We start from the raw sequence: 25,898 nt of genomic DNA, 5'->3' as shown, positions 1-25,898 counted from the left end.
GTTTGAAATATTTCTTGAACCAGAAATATTTCACTGACAAGCAGCAGAAGTGGTTTAGTAAAGTCCAAGCTTGTGATTTTGAAATTGAATATGTTAAAGGTAAGAACAATGTGGTTGTTGATGCATTATCCAGAAAACCTGCAATAAATGCTATTTTGGGAGTAATAACTGATTGGAAATCTCTGTCATCAGTAGAATATTCTAAAAATACATTTGCTTGTGATATTTTGGATGGGAATATTCAAGATGAAAGATACAAGGTTATAAATGCTATCATTTATTATAAAGATAGAATTTTCCTTGTACCAAGATCTAAATTGAAATTGAAGAAGGTGTAATCTTATGGTCTGAACTCATTACACGAAACCACTATTTCTGCCAATCATTGTTACATATATCAATTTTGTATAACAAAGAGCTGTAAACAAACTCTGTAGAAATAAGCACAGATCTCACATACAAGGTTCAACTAACAAATTAAAAAAGAGATAGATATTCAGAATTTACAATTGTATATGAAATCATTGCTGGAGGTTGCATTCAAAAGTATAATTAGAACTTTGGGATTTTACATAATCCCATCTTGAACAAGTCCTCGAAGCATCTTCATCCCATCTTGGACAATTCCTCAAGGCATCTTACAAGGATAATGATCCTTACCCATCTCGGAACAACTGATTGGCTGGATTTACACTAGCCGCTTCCTAGATACACCTTTTCTCTCTATGCTAAGGCTACCCTTATAGGTAAGTAATAAACTATATGTGAATTGAAAAGGTCATGTTATTCCGATTATAATACTAAATTAAGAATCATGTTGAGATACACTACGGTATTTATAACCAAGCATCAACAACCTTCATTAGGGTTTCTGTGGATCCAAGCCCTTAATCCCATCTTGGACAAGTCCTCAAGGCCTCTTACAAGTGTTGATCCTTACCCATCTCAGAATAACATGTTGGCTGGATTTAAACAAGCCTTTCCCATAATGTATCACTAATTATTCCTTCTAGTTTTGACTAAATAAGTGAATTTATTCTGATCATTATAATGGATAATATACTTAGCTCAGATATGCACGAGTCTTATTCTTCTGTGTTGGTGATATATTTTATGGTTGATGGTATTAGACGTAGACCGCAAAGTTTCCTTTGTCTTATTTTCTTATTTGTCTTTCTTTTGTCTATTTCTGATCGTCTACTATAATATTCTCATTTTTCCCTTCATCTTATTAATACTTTATTCCGTGTATAAGGGATCGACCCATTTGGTAGCACCCATAGTATTTTTGTTTTACATTTAGATTTCTTGCAAGTGTAAGACTTAGAACATATAATGACCAATATTGTAACTGAAGAAAAGTTGTCTGCCTAATAGTTAGACAAAATATGAACTGGTTGATATTGTGTTAATCACAAACTGACTCTGAGAAATTCTGCAACTGTAAGCTAAAACAACTTTGATTGTTCATAAGAAACAAGTTTAGACTGCCAGCCACGAAATATTGTTTTTCCAAACCAAATATTTGACAACCAGCTGATCTCTTCAAGTTATTCTAAAGTGGTATTAATTTTGCTAATTCCATTTATCCAAGATTATCTTCAAAATTTTCTTTTCAGATCATCTTCTCTACAATACCTTATAGAATAAGAATGAATTTATACGAGTAATTATCTGATGAACCCTAGGTTGAGAAGTTTGTGTTTCGTTACAACCACTGACTACTCTCGCATGGATGCTTCCACCAAACAACCGATCCACATAAGAAACTTTGACTTAATTCATAAACTCTCAATAATCAAATCAATGCATTTCCTCTAATGAATTGCAATCTTTAACTCGTATTACATTAATCAAAGATGTCTCATAGAGCATGACACTCATTATTTCTTACATTCACTTTAGTGGCTAACTCTAGGCTCATGCTTAGTCAATAAGATGGTGAAGACAACCTTGTAGCTAATCTTGTGTCTCTAATGGGCCGTTCAAATCCCACCAATGGGTTGTGAACCTCAGACTTTCAATCCTCAATAACATGATGGCATGCCACAATGAAGTTCAATTCTATTTTCTCTCTGCATCCGTGAACTTAAGAAGCACACAAGGAACTCCATGGCTTTGAGCCTCTTCCAACAGTGGTTGAAAAATAATCTCAATGAAAGTTAGTTTTTATATTAACAAATATGCCCTGTGATATTTGGTCTCAATGTTGATTTACTCTAATCAAAATATTGCCTCACCTGCAAATGTGACATCTAATGGTTTATGTCTTGTTTGTTACCATTGGCAGCTTGATTTAGCAATATTTGATGGAGATAGACCTCACCATATTTCATATGTCAATCTTTTGAATAGTTGCACCTCATACTACAAATATCATCACATTATGATCCTCTCACCATGTAATATGTCATGATGTTGACTTACCTCCCAGCATCATACTTCACCAATGAATCTCTACTTATTATTCCTTTATATTATAAACAGAATGACACTATATTATGGATGATTAACAACTCCTTGCTCAAAGGAATTATACCAGTTTAAATTCAAGGAAAAACAATGCGCAAGAAAATGGAGTATTATCAAAATATGCCTGTTTGATGATGTTTTCTTCCTAATGATCTTGTTTTCTATTACCCTAATTTCTCAAAGCGACGACATTACACAGTATTGATATTTAACCTTTAATCCTTTGTCCATCTCTTGCAAACTCCAGACTAGCGTAAAACTAATGAAAATGATGTTTCTAAAATATTGTTCCCAAACTATAAACTTTGGCAAATATTATGTTTAATAATCTCTTAGTATTCACTACAACGAATTAAAGTATGATAATACTTCTGAAGGCACTCACAGTGAAATACATGATCACTCAACAAAATTAATTCACCAAAGTTCTGGAAAGTATTTATCATTTGAAGCTTTAGTGTGGGCCGCTAATATAACTTTATATTGCCCCTTAACGAGTTAAATGCTCTCTAATATAATCTTTACATTTATGAATATTTTAAGCCAAGACTTCATATGCGAAAGTAATCTTTACGGCACTCAAAAAATATTAAAGAACTTTCAATGCCTCTAATATCATTCCCAAGGGTATTTCTTGGGCCAACTTTCAAACACGTTGATTTTTGGAGGATGTTGCAAATGTATTTGTACTGCCATATTAGGTATGTGTTTTCCAAAGGCAGCAACCTCTTCAATTTAAAAAGAGCATAAGCCGAGAAGAGACATGTCCCTTCATGAAACATGTCTGTTCGTTTATTAGGTAATTAATATAATAATAAATTTTAATTATAGTTTTATATATATACATATATATATATATATAAGATTTTCATGAATTAGTATTATATTAATTTCTCACATAATATTACTTTAGATATATATAAATTTATATCTCATAATAAATATATATATATATATAACAAATGTATATGTAGATGTATATATATATCTAAAATATGTTTATCCGATAGAAGCTACCAAATATTAACACTCCCTCTTAGCTAGGGAGGATAAACACCTAGATATTACGTCATTTGTAATATTCGGAATGGCAAAATTTAAGGATATCTTTGATCAAAAAATTTCCACCATTTTGATATCACATTTAATATCATGTGTATTGGCCTCTAGAATATGAACATATGATATTCACCAAATACTCTTAGCTTGTTGAATATCAACATATCATATTCACCAAGTACTCAATAACGTAATGGCCAACAGAATATCAACACATGATGTTCACGAAATACCTATCATATATCTATACAAACAACTCATAGACCATCAAGTGAATGACATCTAGAGCTTAGTTGTTCATCTACAATATATAATTAGTATTGTTTTAACATTTACATAAAATGTATATCCTAATTTAATTTATTGTAAGATTGTCACCTTCCAATAACTTCTACCAATCCAAGAGATAATCATTTGGAAGTCATCACTTCCTCATGCATACAGGGGGTAGGCCCATTAAAATCATACAGTCACACACATGGACTTTCAAACTCCCTCTAATTATCAATCATCTAAGCTCCTAATCCAATGTTGCATCTGATGAAGTGTCAGACTCCCTCTGAATCAAATATCCTTTTCCTACAAGAACATTCTCGGTAGAAGAGATTAAGGTAAATAGCTCTTATACTATGCATTTAAAAATAAGACAGGGACTGATATAATCAAGGATAATAATTTTGCATCAATCCAATATAATATAGATAAATATCTATCTAATTTAAATATTTATACTTTGAACATATATGTATATATATATTCCATCTTCTGTGCATAAATACTTTAACTTATATTTTGAACATATTATTTCCTTATTAATGCCACATGTAATAATATAAGGTGATCAATTTCCCAATCTATCTTCACTTATATACATAATGACATAGATAAATACATACCTTTAATGTTACCTTGTATAGTATTATTGGTAATATTGTTGATGTTGTTTGCTGACATCATCATGTATCAGATGTTTACCTACCTATGGTCTTCATTGGCACCTTATACATAGTGGGTCACGCAAAAAGGATTCATCATTCAAGATGTAAATTTACATAGGGTCCTCCTTACCATCATGGTGCATGTGGTGGCTTGTGGTGTAAACCCTTTCAAACTCCATAAACAGTGAATACTTCCGCGACCCTCTTCTCATCCGTTAAAGAACTTTCAACACCTCTAATATCATTCCCAAGGGTATTTCTTGGGCCAACTTTCCAAAAAGGTTGATTTTTGGAGGATGTTACAAATATATTTGCATTGTCGTATTAGGTATGTGTTTTCCAAAGGCAGCAACTTCTTGAATTTATAAAGAGCATAAGCCCAGAAAAGGCATGTCCCTTCTATTCATTTATTAGGTAATTAATATAATAATAAATTTTAATTAAAGTTATATATATATGTATGTATGTATGTATGTATGTATGTATAAGATTTTCATGAATTATTATTATATTAATTTCTCACATAATAATACTTTAGATATATATCAATTTATATCTCATAATATATATATATATATATAGTATCTCATATATATATATATATATATATATATATATATATATATATATATATATATATATATATATATATATATCGAATAAAAGCAACCAAACATTAACAAAACAGACGGGTCAACCATTTCTTGTAAAATGTTAGACTCACCAAATAATAACCTTAATATTTTAGCTCCAAAGCTGATATTAAAAATCACCCACCATAATATTTCCAACACCGTTCAAAAATTTGTCTATGATATAACTTTTGATTAAAAAAATACTCTCAAAAGGTAAGAGCCTACAACACAACAGAAAATTGTGAGCCTCTCATATGAGCAGTCTTGGGTTCAACTTTACTCGAGCTTAACACAAAATTATAAATAATCTCAATAAATAATCAAGGCTTTGGCCCATTGTCTATAAAAAAAAGTTGTCAAAAATAATTTCAGTTTTGAAAATAATAAACCCTTTTGTAGATATTTCACACAAGCTGGCAAGTTCGATGCTCTAATACCAATTGTAATGTCTAGTGGTGGGACTTCGTTAAATTGGATCATTATTTTTTAATTGAACTTTAGTAGATTAATTTCACATCCTTCTTGATATCTCTTATCGGTGTATAATGTTCCTTACATACTTTGCTATAAGAAAAAGTGTCTTTTTGTTAATTTTTTATTATTATTTTTTTATTTTTTTAAAATTAATAGTATTATATATGTAAAAATATACTTTAATTTATTTATTTCGATTATTATTAAAAATAATGTTATTTTATTATTTTATATAATTATATTTAATTACCATTTAATCCATTTTCATTGACTAATATTGCTATTATTATAATGTAATGTATTGTTTGATATTATATTATAATATGAAGTTTTAATTATATAAACCTTATTATAATATAAAATTTCAGCAGGGATATCACAACTGCATACTTACTCCATGTCTATTATATGCATGCATTTCACGTGTATGCCTTGTGTTTGCTTTACGGCTGATGCACTTCAACATGTTTATGCCATGAGAACATTCCTTGTGTATACTCTGTGTCTTTGTGTATTGCTTCATGCCTTACATGTCCAACGAGTATTTATGTTATCCTTCATGCTTTTCATGTCTGACATGTATTTATGCATATGTCTTCATGCCTTACATGTCCAACGAGCATTTGTGTTATCCTTGATGCCTTACATGTCTGACATGTATTTATGTATATTGCTTCATGTCTGACATGTATTTATGCATATGGCTTCATGCCTTACATGTATGATGTGTATACTTCATGCCTTACATCCATTTATATAGCTTCAGACCCTCAAGTATATTCGCCCCTTATGTGTATGATCCGTACTTTACGTGCATTCATGTGTATGATTCATGCCCTGCTTGTATTCATGTATATACTTCATGCTTCATATGTATGCTTCAGCCTTGAGTATATACTCCACATCTTGTGGATGTTTATGCATATGCTTTGCATCTCTGGATTTATATGTTTTCTTCATCATTGAGGTGTTTTCAGCATTGTTATTTCATGGGTATGCATGCTTGCCTAATGTATTCCTCATGTCTGATTTGTTTTCAGCAAATGCTTCCATTCAAAAGTATTTATAACAGTTTCTACATCCATAATCGTGTTTTCCAATTAAAATGAGGTACACATGCTCTATTCTTAATACACACAACATTCTAAAAGATGAATGTTATACATCAAATTTTCATCTTAATGTGTGTAAAGCACACCCTCAGTAAGACATTGCAAACTTATCCTAATATTACAAACCTTGCAAATTCCCAATCATTGGATGAGAATCAAGATAACTAACAACTGAACTAAAGACGAAGATATAATAGATAATATTAGAGTTGCACCAAGAGATCTAAGGATTAGTTTAGGGACCCTTGTATCAAAAGACTTGGATATAAATTAAATTGCTTGAGGACAAGTAAATTTTTGTATTCTTTTGTATTTTAATTTATAAAAAAATAAAATCAAATATACATAAATAAAATTTAAGTTTTATGAATGATCAAATGGTGTGAGATGAATAGTTGTTACTCCCTCAAATATGATACATAAAAGGGAAAACAAATTTTATTTGAAAGAGGGGAAGGAAGAGAAACAAAAAGGTGTGGATCAAGAAATAAATAAGACAGAAGAAAATAAGGAAGTTAGGAAGTTATCCCTTCAAAATCAAAAGTTATGAAGGGTTCTAACTCTTTCAAAAGGGTTGTAATTATGAAGGGTTGTCACTCTCCCAAGGGGCATTAGTGTTTATGTGAGTTTTGTTCCACTTAAACATGCAGAAATGAAGATTTTATATTCTAGGATGAAATACCAACCTTTCAACTCTCTTGAATAAGGATGCTCATATGCAAAACAATGTAGATGAATTATGTGATCAAATGAGACAACCTCAAGGTTCCTTTTTATTGTGGACTTTCACTCAGTTTTGATAATGTGATATGCTGGTTATCACAAAGAGACTTACATTTTTCATTCAATGGATATCAACTTGAACTTTAACTTCTTCTCACCAAACAAACGACTTGCAAAGGGAAAGGCTTTGGAAATTTAATCTAACTCTGACAAAGTAAAACAATGTTAATGATGTTGTGAGCCTTTAACCAATCATTACTTCACTAGATCAACTAGGCATAGGAGGGTGCTATCTTCTATGGATGCAGGAATGATTTCCACATTGCCAATGGTCAATCAAATACCCTATGAAGGTGCAATCTAATGAATGTCTCCAATAGAAGTTAAGCACTTGTAGTCTAGGCCCAAACTAACCTTGCATTGTTACTTACAATCAGCAAGTACCAAAAGGTATTAACAATAGGCTGACATTGATCACCATTAATAATAACTTTCACACAACTAAGCACTACTTCTAATCAACATGAAATGAAATCCCAAATGAGGAATTGAAGAAATTATGCAATACTCCAAAGTAACAAGTAATCCACCATGAACACCAACAATGAATTAATAATTACATTGATAGCATTTTGGCAGCAATTTCAACAAGTCACCTCCTACTCTGCTCTCTAACTACTGAGTTACAAATGAGAAGGTCTTGGCCTTTTATACTTGTTCAATTACAATGAAGGACCAAGATCTATTCAAGATTGAGGACCACAATTTACCCATTACAAACCCTAAGGGTTGCCACACTATCATCTAATTACATGAAGGCGACACTCTATGGGCCAGTAAGAAAATTACAATGTTTTTGAAAGCCAATGAATATAAATTGTACATTTGGCATAATATGATATTGAATATGGTTAACTATGTGTAACTGAAATTTTTTAATAGGTTGAAGACGAGTGGGTGCCACCTCAACATCCCCATCTTATAAACTTGATCAATTCCTTAATAATGAGAAAATAACTCTAGATACTCCACATTATTGAGCCTTCAATTGTGATGGCGTATTCCCAAATTGCTTCATCTTTTCAAATTTTCTCCATCTTCGTTCTTGGAAGTTCTCTCGTTGTCATATTTGAACTTGATTGTACTTGCAAACTTAATGTCTCTTTTGATGCCTTCACCTTGATCCTCTTGAAGTGGTGAAAATTTTCATGTAACTGGATCCTTCAAAATGAACTTGAATCCAAAGGAATTTCTAGTTCCTTCTTGATTTTTGCTTTCTTAAACACCATCTTGATCTTGCCTTGAAATTGTACTTCAATAATCTGAGTTTGAACCTCCTCATTTGAAGTTTTAGATCCTGACTTTGCCTTTATCCTTCCCTTTCCAAGCCTCTCCTTGCTCTATATTTACCTTCTAAAAACAAAGGAGAAAAATGTTTAAGCTCACGAAATGATGAAATGATGAAATGAAGGAAATCTGAAAGTTTCATGAAATACATCAAAACAAGGAAGAAAATACATTGTGATCATGGATCTTCATGAGGTCAAGATTAGAGTTTTTCTCTTCAATTGTGATTTTCTCAGAGTTTTGGGGTTTGATTGAACCTGATGTTTGTATGTTTTCCCAGATTTAGCATTTTATAATTCTGATTTTGAAGAAAATCAGTGAGGTTTTGATTCCAGCTCCCCCAAGATTGTTTTCTAAGTCATAAAATTGTTGTCAAGGATGAAATCTATGCCTTGAGGAAGAAGTTGTTGCCATTTTGTAAAGGTAAAACTGCTTGTCTTGGTGTGAAAATGAATCATCCATTCCCTTCTTATAGATGTGACTTGAAACTTGAAGATGTTTAACTATGGTTAGGCCGACATGCACTCTAACTGACCAATAAAATCATTTAAAATTAATCTTTTTACTTCCTCATACTGGCCATCCTTGTTAAGGAACGTGGAGGCAAGTTTCTTAATAGCCATGTAATCGTACTGCTCATTTCTCCATTGATTTGGCCCAACTCTGGGTGGAATGCAAGGGCCTGTGAGGATTATGACTTGCTAGGGGGCAGATTCAGCCCCTTACATAGGACTGATCTAATGTCCATGATTGCATTTCCGCTCCCTTATAACATTCTCAATTTGTTCCTTTCACTTGATCATAAGTGGTGGTTCTGTCAATTTTACTTGTGATGGAGACATTCTAAGGCCTGATTTTTCATTTCTTTTCTCAACATATCATCATTCTTATGCTCTTATCCCTCTTTCCTTCATTGTGCAAATTGATGGCTTAATCCACGCCTAAAAGCACCGTGAGACTACAAGGTGGAAGTCACTCATGGACTAGAATTTTGTTCTTGCTGCAAGGCAGAATTCTCACCTTTCATAGGAATAGGAATCCTAGGAAGGGAGCGGATTCCACTCCTCCCTTAGGACTGCATTTTGATTTTCTCAAAAATCTTTCAATTCCATTGTTTCACCACCAATTTGGGTATGGCTTCTTGGTGCAAGTTATTGTCAACATTCACTCAGCTTTTTGTTCACGAAACTCCTATTTTGGTGGTTCGAAAAGGGAGCAGAAACATGGACAGTCTTAGGATTTTGAGTCCTAAGAGGCAGCGGATTTCGCCATCCCTCAAGATTTTCACCTTACACTTTATCATTGATCCTTTGTCTTCAAGATTTCACTACTTCAACCTTGATTGATCCAACCTTTGTCCCTGGTTGATAGCATGTTTCTTGCATTTTGTTCAAATTATCCCTTCAATTGTCCTTGTTTGAAAGGGGCAGAAATTTCATGTCTCCTGGGATTGGGGATCCTATGTAGAAGGCAGACTCCACTCCTCCCTTGAGATTGTGCATTGCTCCACAACTTCACCTAAAAAAAATTGCATTTTCCCTTCACTTTTCTCATCGATTTGCACTCGAAACTCACCTTTAATAGGGGGCAGAAATTTAGGAGTTGCTAGGATTATGAATCCTAAGACGTTCAGATTCCAACCTAATGCTATGAATGTTCATTTGCAAATTAACTACCCATTTCTTCAAGTTGATTTGTTTAGCTCTGAGGGTGAGAGGATTTATATAAAATATAACATTTAAGTTTGTATGTTATACATTAGAGTTTAAAAACAGGATTTAGGGTTTAATTAATATTTTATATAAATATTATCAGGATATTTGAGATAGGTTTCAACTTCATAAGAGTTATAATAAAGGTTCTAAATCTTGGGAGGGTTCCTAAAAATTCCTAACTTAGCCAAATTTCAGGTTCAACACGCCTCTAGCAGTGTCACCTCCCATAACCTTTCCTGACTCTCTAAGGTGCAATTGAAACTAGAACAAAAAAATTCAAAAGGTACTACCTCATTTAACCACAAATCCTTTCGTCTCAACTCCATATCCTTCACTAGTTTAACCCAACTCTCACTCACAGCCTAGACAAACTTGACTTTCTAGCAAGCCAAAGTTGTGCAAACTCAGCTTTTCATCTTGGAGACTTAAAACTTGCTACAAACTAAGACCACCTAAAAACATTTAAGACCACTACTCCTGCTAAAACAAAAAGAGGGGGTCCCCATTGGCACTGGGCTGATGGTGTGAAAACCTCACAATAGGTAGATATAATGAAGTGTTGTGACTTTCTCAAAAGGTTGTAAGTATGAAAGGTTGTCTCTTTCAAAGTGCAGCAATGATGAAAGGATTCTGGCTCTTTCAAAGGGTTGTAATTAGAAAAGGTTATGACTCTCGCAAAGGACGTAAATGATGAAGAGTTTTGACTCTTACAAAGGGTGGTAAATGTGGAAGGCCATGACTCTTGCCAAGGGGCAGACATTATGAAGAGGTATGATTTCTCACTCACATTGGAAGATATTAAGGGGACAAGGTTAAATTTCAGGAGGATCAAAGGGAGATCAATTTCAATAAATAATATATTATTCTCAAAGGCAACAATGACAAGCGGTGACTCATTCTCATGAAAGGTGGTGACCCTTTGACCAATAAAGGAGAAGTCATTACAAGCATTCAAGGGACTTATCTATCATCCCTCACCAATACATGAAATTAGCACTCAATTATCACTTGTCACTCTATGAATTCTTATTTATTCAATCATCATTCACTAATATATCAAATTGTCAAATCAGAGGAAATTACTCAATCATCCACCAAAAATCAATTGGATATCAAGCAAACAGAACAGTGATCAATTATTACTTCAATTCAATCAGTCTAAATTAAACACTCAAACACTAAACAAGCCAGGGCATCGAAACATTCAATCAGATAGGAGATTTGATAGTCTCATATTTAACGAAGACAGTATATTTATATACTGCTCAAGCAATTGTTTCAATGCAAATGCATGGAACTCTGAATTTGAAGACTTGTTATATTGTCTTCTATTTTATAGGAAGTAGGACTGTATGCGGATAACACATTGCTTCTAATGTGTATGTGTGTGCACGTGCATAATTAATCGGGAAAACATTTCTAAAAGTTTTTATCCATTCTGCAGTCCTATTATGGAGGGGATAATCTTCATATGAGGGATACAAGTAGCAGAAAGTTCCATTCAAGTAGAATAACCCCAAGTTGGGCTGGGAGGCTAAAAGGTGGGTATCAGTCTGTGCTCCTGGTCTTGATGGATAGTCTTAATGTGCCTCATAAGATCTCCCATGATGCTAGAATATTCCAATAATATTTGTGTCTTAAAAGAATATTTTTAAAAATAATTTATCATTTAATGTTTGATAGATTTGTCAAGTTTTTCCCAATCTTCCCCTGCATTCTGTCATGTAAAATTTTTGGATCACTGCAGCAATTGCAAAGTCAAGTTTTTAGACGATACTAAAGGCAGTACATCCTTACATATACCATGGTTCTTAGTACTGATCATACTTTTTTCTTTGTTTGTAATTTAGATCTGTGTGTTCTGTTTAGTTATAATATGTACTAATTAACAAGTGTAGCTGTAGAAATAGATAAGCATAAAACAAGACAGCTGTATGCTACACTATTTGAAACTGCATTATACCCAAGAATGAATATGTATCTAGCAAGAAGGGAAAATGATCGTCTTCATTTAATTTACCTCCAATGCTCTCACAGTAGTTGCACCCACAAAGGATACACATATCCACAAACTGATCCATGGAAAGGTTCAGCTCATCCAACACCTGAAATGAATTATTGATTACAATAAGCATCAGGCTTATAAGTCCACACAATAGAAGTAATCACCACTGGAGGTAATAACAAAAAATGATGAACGAAAAAAGACTCGACCCTATGTATATTCATGTATTTAGGATCATGCTATACTAATTTCCCAAGTGAATCCACGAAGAGGGCAAAATTTAAACCTTGAAAAAGACTCCATTAGAACATTACAAAAGATTCAACATTTACTCTTGATTCCCACTTTTGTATCATGTCAAAAAAGAGTTGAATTTTAAGAAATATTTCATTGAAATACAAAGAAGTATAGACTTTTCCTATGAGCCCTAATTGTATCACACTCTAAAACAATATTTTTGTATGGGAATTTCCTTGAGATGCCTTTGTGATCCATCAGTGTGGCAACATTTTTTTATTCATATGTACACAATCAAGATTACCAAATTATTTTGGGAATATCTATGATTCTATGGTAAACAACAATTATGAAAACATGAGTACCATATGCTAAAAAATGTAAGAAAACAAACGGGAGGATGGCAATTTCATGAAAAGCTAAAGGGAATATTGCCAACACGTGCAAAACCCAGTTTGTCTATAAGAGCATCAAGGTCTTGAAACATGGGTCCAACATTATCTTTGTAATAATTTTATCAAATGACAAAAGTAATCAATCTCACCAAATTCCTACTCAATTTCTACATGTTTAAATATGTAACATTATTAATGATTTTGAAAAAGTTAATACCATACTTTAGGGTATCAATAAAGCTCCAGCACTCAAAAAATAGTGAAAAGAAAATACATCTGATTGTTCCCAATCCACCTTAGCACATTCACCAAAATAATTTCTAGCGACACTTGCTACAAATAACACCACTTGACGACATCATCCCTTAACAATACCATTGAGTAAATTCTTCAAGATGCATTAGACTTTAATATGTAATTGTTCACATTTCTTTCTCAGGTAGCTATAAGTGTTGATTGGTTAAAATTGTGTTTCTCTTGGCAACCATCAGATCTGTTAAATACATAGTAACGAGAATCGCCCAAAAATCGCCTGAATCGGCGATTCCGCGACCAGATTCATACTGGGCGATTTTTTTTGCATCATGAATCGGTATTGCCGATTTTTGGGCCATGAATCGCCTGAATCGCCGATTCAGGCGATTCATGTAAAAATCGCCAAAAATCGCCTTTAAAATCGGCCATAAATCGCCCGCAGCATGTAAAAAGGGAAGTTGAAATTTTTTTTAAAATCACTTGTTTTTTTCACTTTGTTTTTGACCTATTCTCTTTGTTATAACCCTAAAGGGCCTTCTATTTGTTAAGCATGAGTAGAAGAGAGGAAAATTGAGAGAGAAGAAGAGAAAAGAAAAGCCATAGGTTTCCAACCGGCAAGAAGGAGGAGCACCAAAGAGATCAGCAGGCCATTTAGGGAGCCCATCAATTGCTTTGGGAGCATTAAGGAGCCAATATCAACACTCCTCAACTCATTTGCAAGAGGTAAGTGCTTATTTCTTTTTTGCATGTTAGTGTATTATGCATTTTTTGTTAAATTTTTAGTGTATTATGCGTTTTTTTTTAAATTTCTATAGTTTTCAAGAATTTTAGTGTAAATCTTGAATGTTCTTTATTTTTACTAAGTTGCAAGCTAGGGTTTGTTGTTTTCTAATTTTTATTAGCTTCAAACTTTGATCTTTTACATAAAAAAAATTATTGCAGCAGCCTTTGCTCTCATTTTTCGCAAATTCCAATGGGTAAAAATGATGAATGTTGGAAATATAATGAAGAGTTTCCTGGAAGAACCAAATATCAAACAAAATGCATCTTTGTAAAGAAAAAATAACTTCCGAGGGTATTTATAGATTGAAATTGCACATTGCTGCTATACCTGGACACGATGTTACAGTTTGCACTCACCAAATTCCTGAGGCAAAACGCACTTGCTTAATGGCATTAGAAAAAATTGAAAAAGACAAAGCAAATAGGAAAATGCAAGTTGAAGGGTTAAGGGGTATTGGCTCCCATGTTCTTGCATCCGCAGCCGCATCCACATCTGCATTTGCATCGGCTTCTGCACCCGTAGGTTGTGTTGGAGAGGGTTCTTCTAGGCCTCCTTTTTATCGTAGTTCTTCTGCTCGTGCTAGTGCTAGAGCTAGTCGATCACATATTGAGACAGAGTCCCACACCGACCTATTGCAGCCTAGAGTGCGGAAAAATAGAATGGATAGTTACTTTGTGCCCTGCACTACTCCTGGTTCCCAACCCACGCTTGAGAGCATGGGTTTGAACAAGGAGACTCACGATGCTGCCAAAAAGGAGATATGCAAATTTTGGTACTTTTGCAACATTCCATTTATTGCAGCTAGGTAATTGATTCTTTTTTCTTTGTTTTCTTTAAAGTTAAAATTAAAAGTAAAATTAAAACTTTAAATATATCTACTTGTTTTATAATTTGAGTCTTTGACATCTAAACTTTTATTTGTGACAGGGCTCCTTATTGGCAGAATATGATAGATGCGGTTGCTATTTGTGGTCCGGGGTTTAAAGCCCCAACTGAGGCTGAGTTGAGCGGATACCTTCTGGATGAGATGGTAGAGGACATGAGGGTTGACCTCAAGGAGAACCGAAAGGAATGGATTGCAAAGGGTTGCACCATCATGACTGATGGTTGGACCGATAGGAGGAATAGAACACTCCTCAATTTTCTTGTATCCTGTGGAGGTGATTGATCATTCTACTTTCCTACATACATTGTAAATTTTGATTTGTTGAATGCTAATTCGTTAATGATTCATTTAATATTATAATTCGTTGTTTTGTTACTTGTAGGATATACCATGTTCGTAAAATCCATTGATGCTTCCGCACATGTGAAAAATGCCACATATTTATGTGAGGCTATTGAGGAAGTTATAGCAGAGGTGGGGGAACAAAATGTGATCTAGGTGGTGACGGATAATGCAGCAAATTATGTTTCAGCAGGTAAACTTTTAACTTTGCAAGTTTTGAAAATAAATTTATTTGAATTTTGAAATTTGAGTTTCTAATTGACTTAAAATTGTTGTAGGTAAACTTTTGATGGAGAGGCCCCCCACCATATTTTGGTCCCCTTGTGTGGCACACTGCATTGACCTCATGTTGGAGGAAATTGGCAAACTTGAGCTTCTCAAGTCATGTGTGGAAAGGGCAAAAAACATATGCAAATTCATTTATAATCATGCATTTGTCCTTAGCAAAATGAGGAAGTACACAAAAGGCAAGGAGTTAGTGTTAGAATCTGAAAAGATTAATAACCCAGAAAACTAGTGCAAAGAGTAAATATCTAAACTATGAATGCAAATGATACAAAATCAAAATAGCATCATAGAGTTAGTCTCCAAGAGAGTAATGCAAATGCTGGAAGCAAAATAGCATTAAGAGGATGCAAAAACAAGAGATGCAAATACAAGCTAGGTAGCATGCTTATATAGGCTAGGAAGAGAGAGGAGGTGGCAATACCAACCAATGAGGAGCAACCATCTATCGGACTAAAGATAGCAAAGTATCTTCCCAAGATAGCTAATGGATGCTCACATGTATGTGACACCTCACAACCATTCACCTAATAAGACATGCTTTATTAACCTAAGTGAGATTATTAAAAGTGTAGGAAAAACTTAGCAAAATAGAAAAAATAAAAAACTACACTAACACCCCCCCATAAGCGAAGCTTAGGTGGATGTAGAAATGGGTCCCGGCAAGTCAAGCCTGATGAGGTACCCATGTACATAAAATTCCCCCAAAAAAGAGAGAAAAGAGACTCCCCAAAGAAAATTAGGACTCCAAGTGAGAGGAAGAGGCCCCCCCAAAAGATGAAGCATCCCACACCTCCAGCAAAGCTTGCAAATTTTGTCCGGTTGATCCACTTACATCGAACAAGTTTTCTTCCCTTAGGAAAAGGGACAAGATCCCAAGTGTGGTTCCTCATCAAGGAACTATACTCTTCCTGCATAGTTGTATCCCACTCAGAAATACTAGAAGCCTCATGAAAGGACTGTGGATTTGAGGCAGTAGTAATAAAGATATGTAGAGCATCTTGGAATTGAAAACGAGTCTGCTTGGTGTCTGATGGATCCCCAACCCAATCACATGCAAATTGCAAGGTCTGTCTAGCCCAAAGTGGACCAAAAGATGGAGAATCTAGAGGGGAATCATCAACCTGTGAATGATGACTAGGAGAGGAAGGAGGTGAGTCCTCTGAATCACTCTCTACATCAAAAGTGGAGGTAGAAGACTGCTCAAGTGAATCTGACCCATTAGAAGATCTATCATGTATTCCAAGTGACTCCAATGTCAAAGTAGAAGGCAACCCTGTGACCATGCTCTGCTGGTTAAGCTGATGCAAGTAGTGGAAGTTAAGATGGCCAAACCGCTCATGCCATAATCTGCTCACATCATTAGAGTGAATGAGTGAAACAGTCAAAGGAGGATCAGGAACAAAGTGAGAAAACATATAGAGTCGTGACTGATGATCTGCTCTCCCAACTGCAACTGTAGAATCATTGTGCAACTCACATATCTCCACTGAACTAGGAGTGAACTCAACCTGCTTGCTTAAACCTATGTGAGTGATCTGGTGTACCGATTGGAGATTAGTTGACAATGAGGTTACACAAGGAACATCATGGAATGTGCCATCCCCCACATCAACAGACCCTCTCCCACACACCTCAACAAGAGTGTTATCACCCATCAAAATAGAAGGCATAGTACACGCCTCCAAGGATGGAATTTCTTACTTCGATGAAGCCATTTGGTGTGAAGCACCTGAATCAAGAACCCAAGTGGATGGTGAGGAAGCAACTGCAAAAAGGGCCTTGCCCTTTCCTTTCCCCTTGCTGTTTTCTTTTTCCTTGTTAGACCCTTCATTAGAACTTTGTTTGATAGACTCAGGAACACTGATATTATTCTTCTCAAGAATGTATGTCAAGTGATCAAGTTGTTTCTGCAAACATTTATGTTCATCATGACCAGGTCTTTTACAATAGGCACATTTGACCTTTTCTTTCTTAGGCTTATCACCCTTGGAAGATGGTGTATCAATAGTTGCTTTCGAAGAAACCGGCATCTGATCCTTCTTCTCCTCGCTATTCTTTTGTTTCTTGTCCTTACTATTGTTGTTACTACTTTGTCCTTGTTGTTCTTTTGTGCCTTGGTTGGCAGCCAAGGCATGTGACTTAGAGGACTTAAGAATGCCCATCTGGATTAGCTTGTCCTGTTCTCGAGTGAGATTGACAGCAAAATCATCTAAAGATGGCATGGTGAATTGAGTACCAAGTGCACCCTTAGTAGCATAGAAGGTAGAGACAAACACAGAATATTTTGAACTTAGCTTAGAGAGAATACTAAGAATCAGTTGTTCATCTTTCTTTTCAATTCCACATTGTTTTAACTGCAGCCTTAGTGATTTCAATTTGGTGAAGAAATCTTGGATTGTGTTGAAATTGCCTGGACTCAAACTAATTAATTCATTTTCCAACATATGACCCCTCATTGAATCTTGTGTGCCAAATAGTGTCTCTAGCTTTGTCCATACTTCATTTGGTGTATCCAAAGACTCAATGTGAAATAGCAAGTCAGGAGAAACAGACAAACACAATGTTCCATATGCCTCATCACATTTGTTAAACCACTTAAGCTTGTCTTCATCTTTAGTAGGTTCAGTTTCAAGTCCCATAGTTATCCTATTTAATCCAGCTTTCTTTAAGTGAATTGTCATGCGTGATTTCCACTCAAAGTAATTGTATGGAGTTAGGATGGGCATATTTTTTTGATCCATGATGAAGAAATGCAGAGAAGAAATGCTAAAAAGAAGAGAACCCAGCCACGACAATGCCCCCCCTTTTTACTCAATCAAAGAACCCCCCCCCAAAGAAATATGATTTGGCACTTTATTTTAGTGCATTTACAATTACCACTGGAAAGAGATATTTAGTGGTCTTGATTTCAATGCATTACAAACCCTCATGAAGAGCATATGCTAAAAGTGAAACTTGGGCACAAGAATCAAGGAAAAAAATAGCACTACTGCGATCTACTCAAAAAATCATGCACTTTCAAAAAAAGAATCGCCTCGATACGAGGTCGTATGAGAAAGTTATGATCCTCCGAAGTTTCCAAAACAAGAACTGTGCACAGTCACGGCTGAGAATCTGCAATTTCTGAAGAATTCATGCATGAAAATCAAAAAATAACTCCAATAGTGGATAGAGCACAAAAAAATAGCCAAGTTCATAACAAGAATCATCAAAATCGGAGTCCGTATGAGCAAGAACGAGACATTTGAAAACTGCATTCAAATCTGCGGCTGCCAACGGAGAGGGGTATGGCTGTAGCTTTGCATGCTCGATTATGAAAAATATACAGCTTGCATGCAAAATCTAAAAGATACCCAGATGGTTTTTCGGGGCTGCGAACAAAACCCAGAAAGCGTTTTTCTTGCTGATGAACAGAAGATGTTGCTGTAGTGTAAATCAGACGCCTTTAACAGAAAAAAAACGGCTCCAAAAATCAAAAAACGACCCCAGCAACCAAAATTTGACATGCAAATGCTGGATCAGCTTCTCAAGTCCATCAATGGCATGCTGAAACCTGCAAAACTGATTGAAAACTCCAAATATGCAAGTTGGTTGTCAGATTTGAGATTGAAACCCCAGAGAAAAACTGTTTTTGTCAAAACTTTTCTGATTCTCAAGATCATCCAAAGATGCAAGAGAAGAGCATACTTCATTTTTCAAAAAACTAGAATAAAGTTTATTTGCCCCCCCCCCCGAATCTCTCAAATAAGGAAACTAAAATCTACTCTTGCACATAGAAAAGCTCTGATACCATGTTGGAATCTGAAAAGATTAATAACCCAGAAAACTAGTGCAAAGAGTAAATATCTAAACTATGAATGCAAATGATACAAAATCAAAATAGCATCATAGAGTTAGTCTCCAAGAGAGTAATGCAAATGCTGGAAGCAAAATAGCATTAAGAGGATGCAAAAACAAGAGATGCAAATACAAGCTAGGTAGCATGCTTATATAGGCTAGGAAGAGAGAGGAGGTGGCAATACCAACCAATGAGGAGCAACCATCTATCGGACTAAAGATAGCAAAGTATCTTCCCAAGATAGCTAATGGATGCTCACATGTAGGAAGGTGACACCTCACAACCATTCACCTAATAAGACATGCTTTATTAACCTAAGTGAGATTATTAAAAGTGTAGGAAAAACCTAGCAAAATAGAAAAAATAAAAAACTACACTAAGAGTTAGCTCGCCCAAGTATCACAAAGTTTGCCTCGAATTTCATCACCTTGCAGTCCTTGTTGACATCAAGGGATGGATTGAGGAGCATGTTTGTTGGGCAGGAGTGGATTTGCTCTTCCTATGCTACGACCACTGTAGGGTTAGATGTGGCGGATTGCATATTTGATGAGGATGGTTTTTGGAAACCTGCTAGAGAAATCCTTAAGGTAAATTTATTGCAATTTAACATTTAGTATTTTGCTTTTACTTTAAGTTATATTATTTTATATTTAAGTTTTGACTCAATTTTTTTTGTTTTACTTTATATGTAGGTCACTGAGCCCCTTGTAGCTTTGCTACGAACTGCTGATGGGGAGAAGCCCTCTATGGGCTACATTTATGAGGGCATGGATAGGGCCAAGGAGGCCATCAGAGCCCAATATGCAGGAGTGCAGGAGAGGTATGGCCCTATTTGGGACATCATCGATAAGAGATAGCAGAATCAACTCCATCGACCCATCCACGCAGCAACTTACTATCTGAATTCGGTATTTCGTTTCCGTCCTGAGTTCAAGGCGGATGCGGAGGTTCTCACTGGCTTATACACAGTGATTCAGAGATTGAGTAGCGATGAAAATAGCGCTGCTACGATTGTTGAGCTAGACCAGTTCAACAATAAGGAGGGGCCACTTTTCTTTGGTAGGATGGCCATAAATGCTCAGACAACACTACAGCCAGGTAAAAATTAAATAATATATTCAATGTTCATGAATCTAGATTCTAAACTTAAAGTTGATTATATAATGCATTAATTTTAGAGTTGTAATTTGTAAATGAGACTTTGTTTTTGTTTTTTCCTTATTTCAGATAGATGGTGGCAAATGTTTGGGGCCACAACCTTAAACCTTCAAAAAATTGCCATCCACATTCTGAGTCAGCCAAGCAGCGCTTCTGGATGTGAGCGCAGTTGGTCCATGTTCGAGCACATCCACTCGAAGAGGAGAAACAGGTTCACCGTGCAGAGGTTGAATGATCTTGTCTTTGTTCATTACAACCTTCGTCTTAGGATCAGACAAATTTTGGGCGCTGACTCCTCTTCGATCATTCTGGAGGAGATTGATCCAGAATCAGAGTGGATCACAGAGACCGTGGACCCACTCTTCACTGAGGAAGACCGCGCGTGGGTTGACCAGGTGGATGTAGAGGCTGAGGCTGTGGCCAGGGCAGAGGAGGCAGCTAGAGCACGTTCAGGCATTGGTAGACGCACACGCGCACGCACAGACGCAGGCCCTAGCGACGTTATTCATGAGCCCATTGCCCATGCAGGGGACATGGCTCGACGGTCCTCTAGGACCTACCTTACACGCCTTTCTCATAGGCAAACTGGATACTCAGAGGCTGAGGTTGAGGCTGCAGCAGAGCTAGAGGATGATGATGAGGATGATGAGGCTTGAGCTAGAGCCTTGTTTTTATATTTTGTTTACACTGTATAGATATTGATAGTGATACTGAATCACTGATAGACATATGTTTCAAACTTTCATGGATCTTCATCTTAGATTTATACATACATTTATGATTTGATGTCTTATAGATCTTCATAATTTCATCTTACTGATTCTATGATTTGAATCATTATGATCATTTGATTTTTATTTACTTCAGCTAGCATACAATTTACATTTTAGTACATAATGATAACATAGTTACGTATGTGATGGATTTTATGTTTCATGTTTATGTATGTTAGATTCTATTTGATAATGTTATAGTGTTTTTAAGTTATATTCAATAAAGGGTGCATGAAATAAGTCTTAAATTGTTAAAATCTTTACATTTAAAAGGTTTTTTTTAATTTGCCGATTCATCGCCGATTCACTGGCGATTCACCCCCGATTCACGATTCGATTCGGCCATGCCGATTCCGATATGATTCCGATTCACGTTACTTTGGTTAAATATACTGCGTAATGTCAAGGAAGGTAGCATGATTTAGTCGGATCAACTCTGATCCTTGGCTGATTAAGTAATAATTTCATGTGCAAATACAAATGTAATTTAGTGTTGTGTCTAGTGTGCATTGTCATTTATATTATTACTTGATGTATATAAATTATCAGACATACCAGTAAACATTCTTCTTCCAAGATTGAACAACATTACAATTATATATTAATTTACCAAGTCCATACACCACTCCATTAATAGCAAAGCAACAAGTAAAATACACCACCATATCTATCTTTCAATATAATATGATATTAATTGCATTATTTAACCATACATATAACATCATACACTTGAATGGTAGCATACATGGGACATATTTCCATATCAAGGGACTGTTTGAAAATGAAAGGAATCAACAAAAGATAAGTGCAGTTATCTGAAATTTTTTTTTATTGGTTAGAGGATTTCTAACCAAGCTAGATCAAAAGCCAAGATTTAGATTTGAAGCCCTGGTTTCAAAGAATATATCGTAGCTCTTTTTAAAAAATTCCTCTATAATCATCAATTTGGACTTCACCAATTGTCAATTTGGACTTCCTCTATAAGCAAGTTTTCATTTTCACTCACAAATGCATAAATGACATATAAACCATATTTTTTGGTCTTTTTCATGGTCACTTTTAGGGTTGAGAGGATCGAATGAACCAAATTAGGCAAAAAAACACTTTAAAAAAGGAAAAACAATTTGTTTTGAGACCCAATTCAGCTTGGGTTCGGCTGCTGGGCAGCAAATTCTTCAAAATTTGCTCCAAATTCTGCCCAGATTCCTCTGACAGAATTGGCAGCAAATATGTGGCTCTCTAGGAGAATGTGGGGAGAATTTGGCAAGGACCAGACTTTGGACAGAATTGAACCAGACTTTGAGGGTTGCTGGAGAGAATCTGGTAACTTAGTTAATTTAAAGCTGGAAACCCTCAGGTTTCAGATTGAGGATGAAATCCTTCTAATTCATTTATGGTGATTTCATGAAAAGACCAGTTTGAACTAGTATTGATGTTCAAGGTGTTGCTTATTTTTTCTGGATATCATTTAGGGTTGAAGTATTTGGTAAAGGGTTTAATATTGAAGATTCTTCAATTCATTACATATTCTAGTTGCTTTCAAATGAGGATTTTTATTTCTAACTGGTGGGCATTTTAATGAACAATGAAACTCTTGCTGTTGACCAGAGCAGGATTATGACTATCATAAGAGAATATTAATGCAAGTCATTTTCAGTTGCTACAATGCCACTACAGTATCGTACTTTTTTATTTTGCTGATATTTAGAGGTTGCTGTTGTTACAACAGTTGATAAACAGCTAGATTAGGTTTAGTATCAGCTGCGCCATCCTCAATTGAACCTTACTTCAAATTTCAGATATTTTAATGTTTGAACTTTATATATTCGCAATTTTCTTTCCAACTGTTTCACAAAATGTATAGTTTTAACTTTTGGAATGTTGGACAATTGTTTGCTATGATTCGTGGGATTAAAATAGAAGAGTATTTCATTGCTTATCATTCATATTGTAAAATCTGTGCAGTTCAATAAGATGTCAACTAGGTCCTGATCTGATAATTCTGAGTTTGATTGAAACATGAGTCTTTGGCTAGCGGATTGAATGTGTTTTCGGTTATGACGATAATCATATTTTTGGTTGTTTTGTGGGGCTTCTAATTTATTTTTATTTTCAGATTTTCTCCAATATAGATGCAACAATTATTCACAACTATCATCTTAATTAACAGTGCTGAGAAATCATTAATAAATTAACGAAAAGCTCTTCTAGGAAATTAACACTAATGTGTCGATATAGTAGATTTATTTTATTTCCTTTCAACCTGGGACAAATAAAAGGAACAATGAAGATTGTACCTATTAAATTATGGTAGTGCTCATTAACTGCAGACAAAGCATCAGATATGTTGTGTTCCCAACCATAGATGATAAGCTCTTATAATCACCTCTTAGCACACTACATATTTTGTTCATAACAGAACTTATTTTCTATTGATGCAGGAATGGCCTTGCATATATATGAATCAACGCCTCTTAATAGACCTCCAGTTGGCCTTGTAGTTTTGGTGCCAAGAATAGGATCAGACCTATTAATTACAAGTTACATTCACCCAATTACATAATTGCAAATTACATGAATCACCTGAATAGGGCCAGACCCAATTAAGGATTGAAATGACAAAATTCATTAGCACCATGGCTAAGGGCGATAGGCCAATTAGCCATTAGGTGTAATAGATCCATCCTAGAAGGGATCCAACCTAGATACACATCAACACTCCCTCTCAGCTAGGAAAGATTCCTTCAATATCCAAGTTACTTAGTGACAACCATCATGGCTACTCCTATGAAAATGCAAGTGAACGTAACCACCATGGCTACTCCCAGAGGGTGGATCCAACATGGCTACTTCCATGAATGGAAACACAAATGCTCATTATAGATATATGATGACGTTCACTGTGTCTACTCCTAGATGGTGAATAAACAAGAGTGCTACATCATGGAATTTCTTCCATGACATCAACCATGCCTGCTCGCAAAGGGTGGATCCACCTACCAACTCACAAACGGTGGAATGAGGATTTCACCTTAGACTTCTCCCAAAGAAGTGCATCTCCACCATGCCTACTCAGATAGGATGGATCCACCATACCTACTTGCAAAGGGTGGAATGAGGGTTTTTACCTTAGACCTCTCCCAGAGAAGAATACATCTCCACCATGCCTACTCACATAGGGTGTTATGAGGGCTTTAACCTTAGACTTTTCCCAAAGAAGAATGCATCTCCACCATGCCTACTCATAGAGGGTGGATTCATCGTACCTATCGCAGAGGGTGAAATGAGGGCTTTCACCTCAAACTTCTTCCAGAGAAAAATGCATTATTGAGGGCTTGCACCTCAAGCTTCTCCCAAAGAAGAATGCATTATCAAGGGCTCGCAACTCGAACTTCTCCCTCTCAAAGAACTTATTAACAAGGGATTGCACCTCAAACTTCTCCCTCACAAAGAACTCATTAACTAGAGATGGCACCTTGAACCTCTCCCTCAAGAAGAACTCATTAACAAGGGATTGCACTTTGAACTTCTCCCTCAAAAAGAACTTACTAACACAGAAATGGTCATCTAAAAGTCACGACTCCCTCTCAACTGGGACAGTATTTGCATAGCTTTGATTAACAGAATACAAGGAAATTGGCTCCAATGTTTGTGAACCAATGAGCTTTTGTAGTCACATTGCTACACAAGCTTGTTGATTCTCTGTAAAGGACTTTGCATTCTACATCCGCCAATCATGATCCCTATGAATCTAATTTCTGTAGCTGAATGTCATTTCTTCTTCTTTGAAGAAATTAGTCAAATGACAATCAGTATAGGTTATTTATCTTTGATGAAATTATATGCCACCAATTCAATCCCATGGCTATAAGCAACATCCCCATGTTCATTTCTATAGCCTGCATATGACTTTGCATGAAATCCATCATCATTTCTTGCTTCTCGAACCGTCCTAGAAGCATCTCTTTATTATCTAAATTTACTCACAATCCACCAAAGATCTTTCGCCATCAAAAAATTGTAGTGCAGGGAGAGTGAAAAGTTCAAACACCAACACATTCTCCAAAGCTCTTTAGCTACACATTCTTATAAGAATCCCTCAATTCTTCCATCTCTTAAATTCCAATTTCTTATTTGATTTAAGGATCTTTACTAGACCCACTCTAATACCATGTTAAATTATGGTAATGCTCATTAATCATGAAGAGCGCATGATTATACTAAGAGGGGGGGTGAATCAGTCTAATAATATTTTTTGCAATTTAAAACTTCTATTCACACGAGAACTTTAAATACTAAAATAAACAATTATGCATATGAACACAATAACACAATTTTTACGTGGGAACCTAATGCAAGAGAAAACCCTAGCAAATTAATTGCTTTATATATATAAATTGTTCTTTTACAATAATTTATAGGCTCCAACCTACTAGAGGCTCCAACCCCAATGTTTATGAGC

The 25,898-nt window shown here is 35.3% G+C and overlaps 1 protein-coding gene and 1 long non-coding RNA gene across 6 annotated transcripts in view; one reads left to right on the top strand and one right to left on the bottom strand.

Moving 5' to 3' along the window:
• Positions 1-25,898, bottom strand: part of LOC149557927 (flap endonuclease 1-A-like) — a 225,364-nt gene that overhangs the window by 43,059 nt on the left and 156,407 nt on the right. For all 5 annotated transcript variants that reach the window (XM_089832384.1, XM_089832383.1, XM_089832382.1 and 2 more), the window contains one exon: positions 12,496-12,580. In XM_089832384.1, coding sequence (XP_089688510.1) covers positions 12,496-12,580 — 85 coding nt within the window. The remainder of the gene's footprint in view (positions 1-12,495; positions 12,581-25,898) is intronic.
• LOC149557928 (uncharacterized) lies at positions 19,926-20,362 on the top strand. Its single transcript, XR_016352437.1, has 2 exons — positions 19,926-20,092; positions 20,198-20,362. It is a non-coding gene; the product is annotated as an uncharacterized LOC149557928 (long non-coding RNA).

Source organism: Cupressus sempervirens, chromosome 5, assembly GCF_028749045.1.
Source record: "Cupressus sempervirens isolate cs-2001-9-10 chromosome 5, ASM2874904v1, whole genome shotgun sequence".
NCBI lineage: Eukaryota > Viridiplantae > Streptophyta > Pinopsida > Cupressales > Cupressaceae > Cupressus > Cupressus sempervirens.
This window is presented reverse-complemented; position numbering and strand designations above follow the sequence as displayed.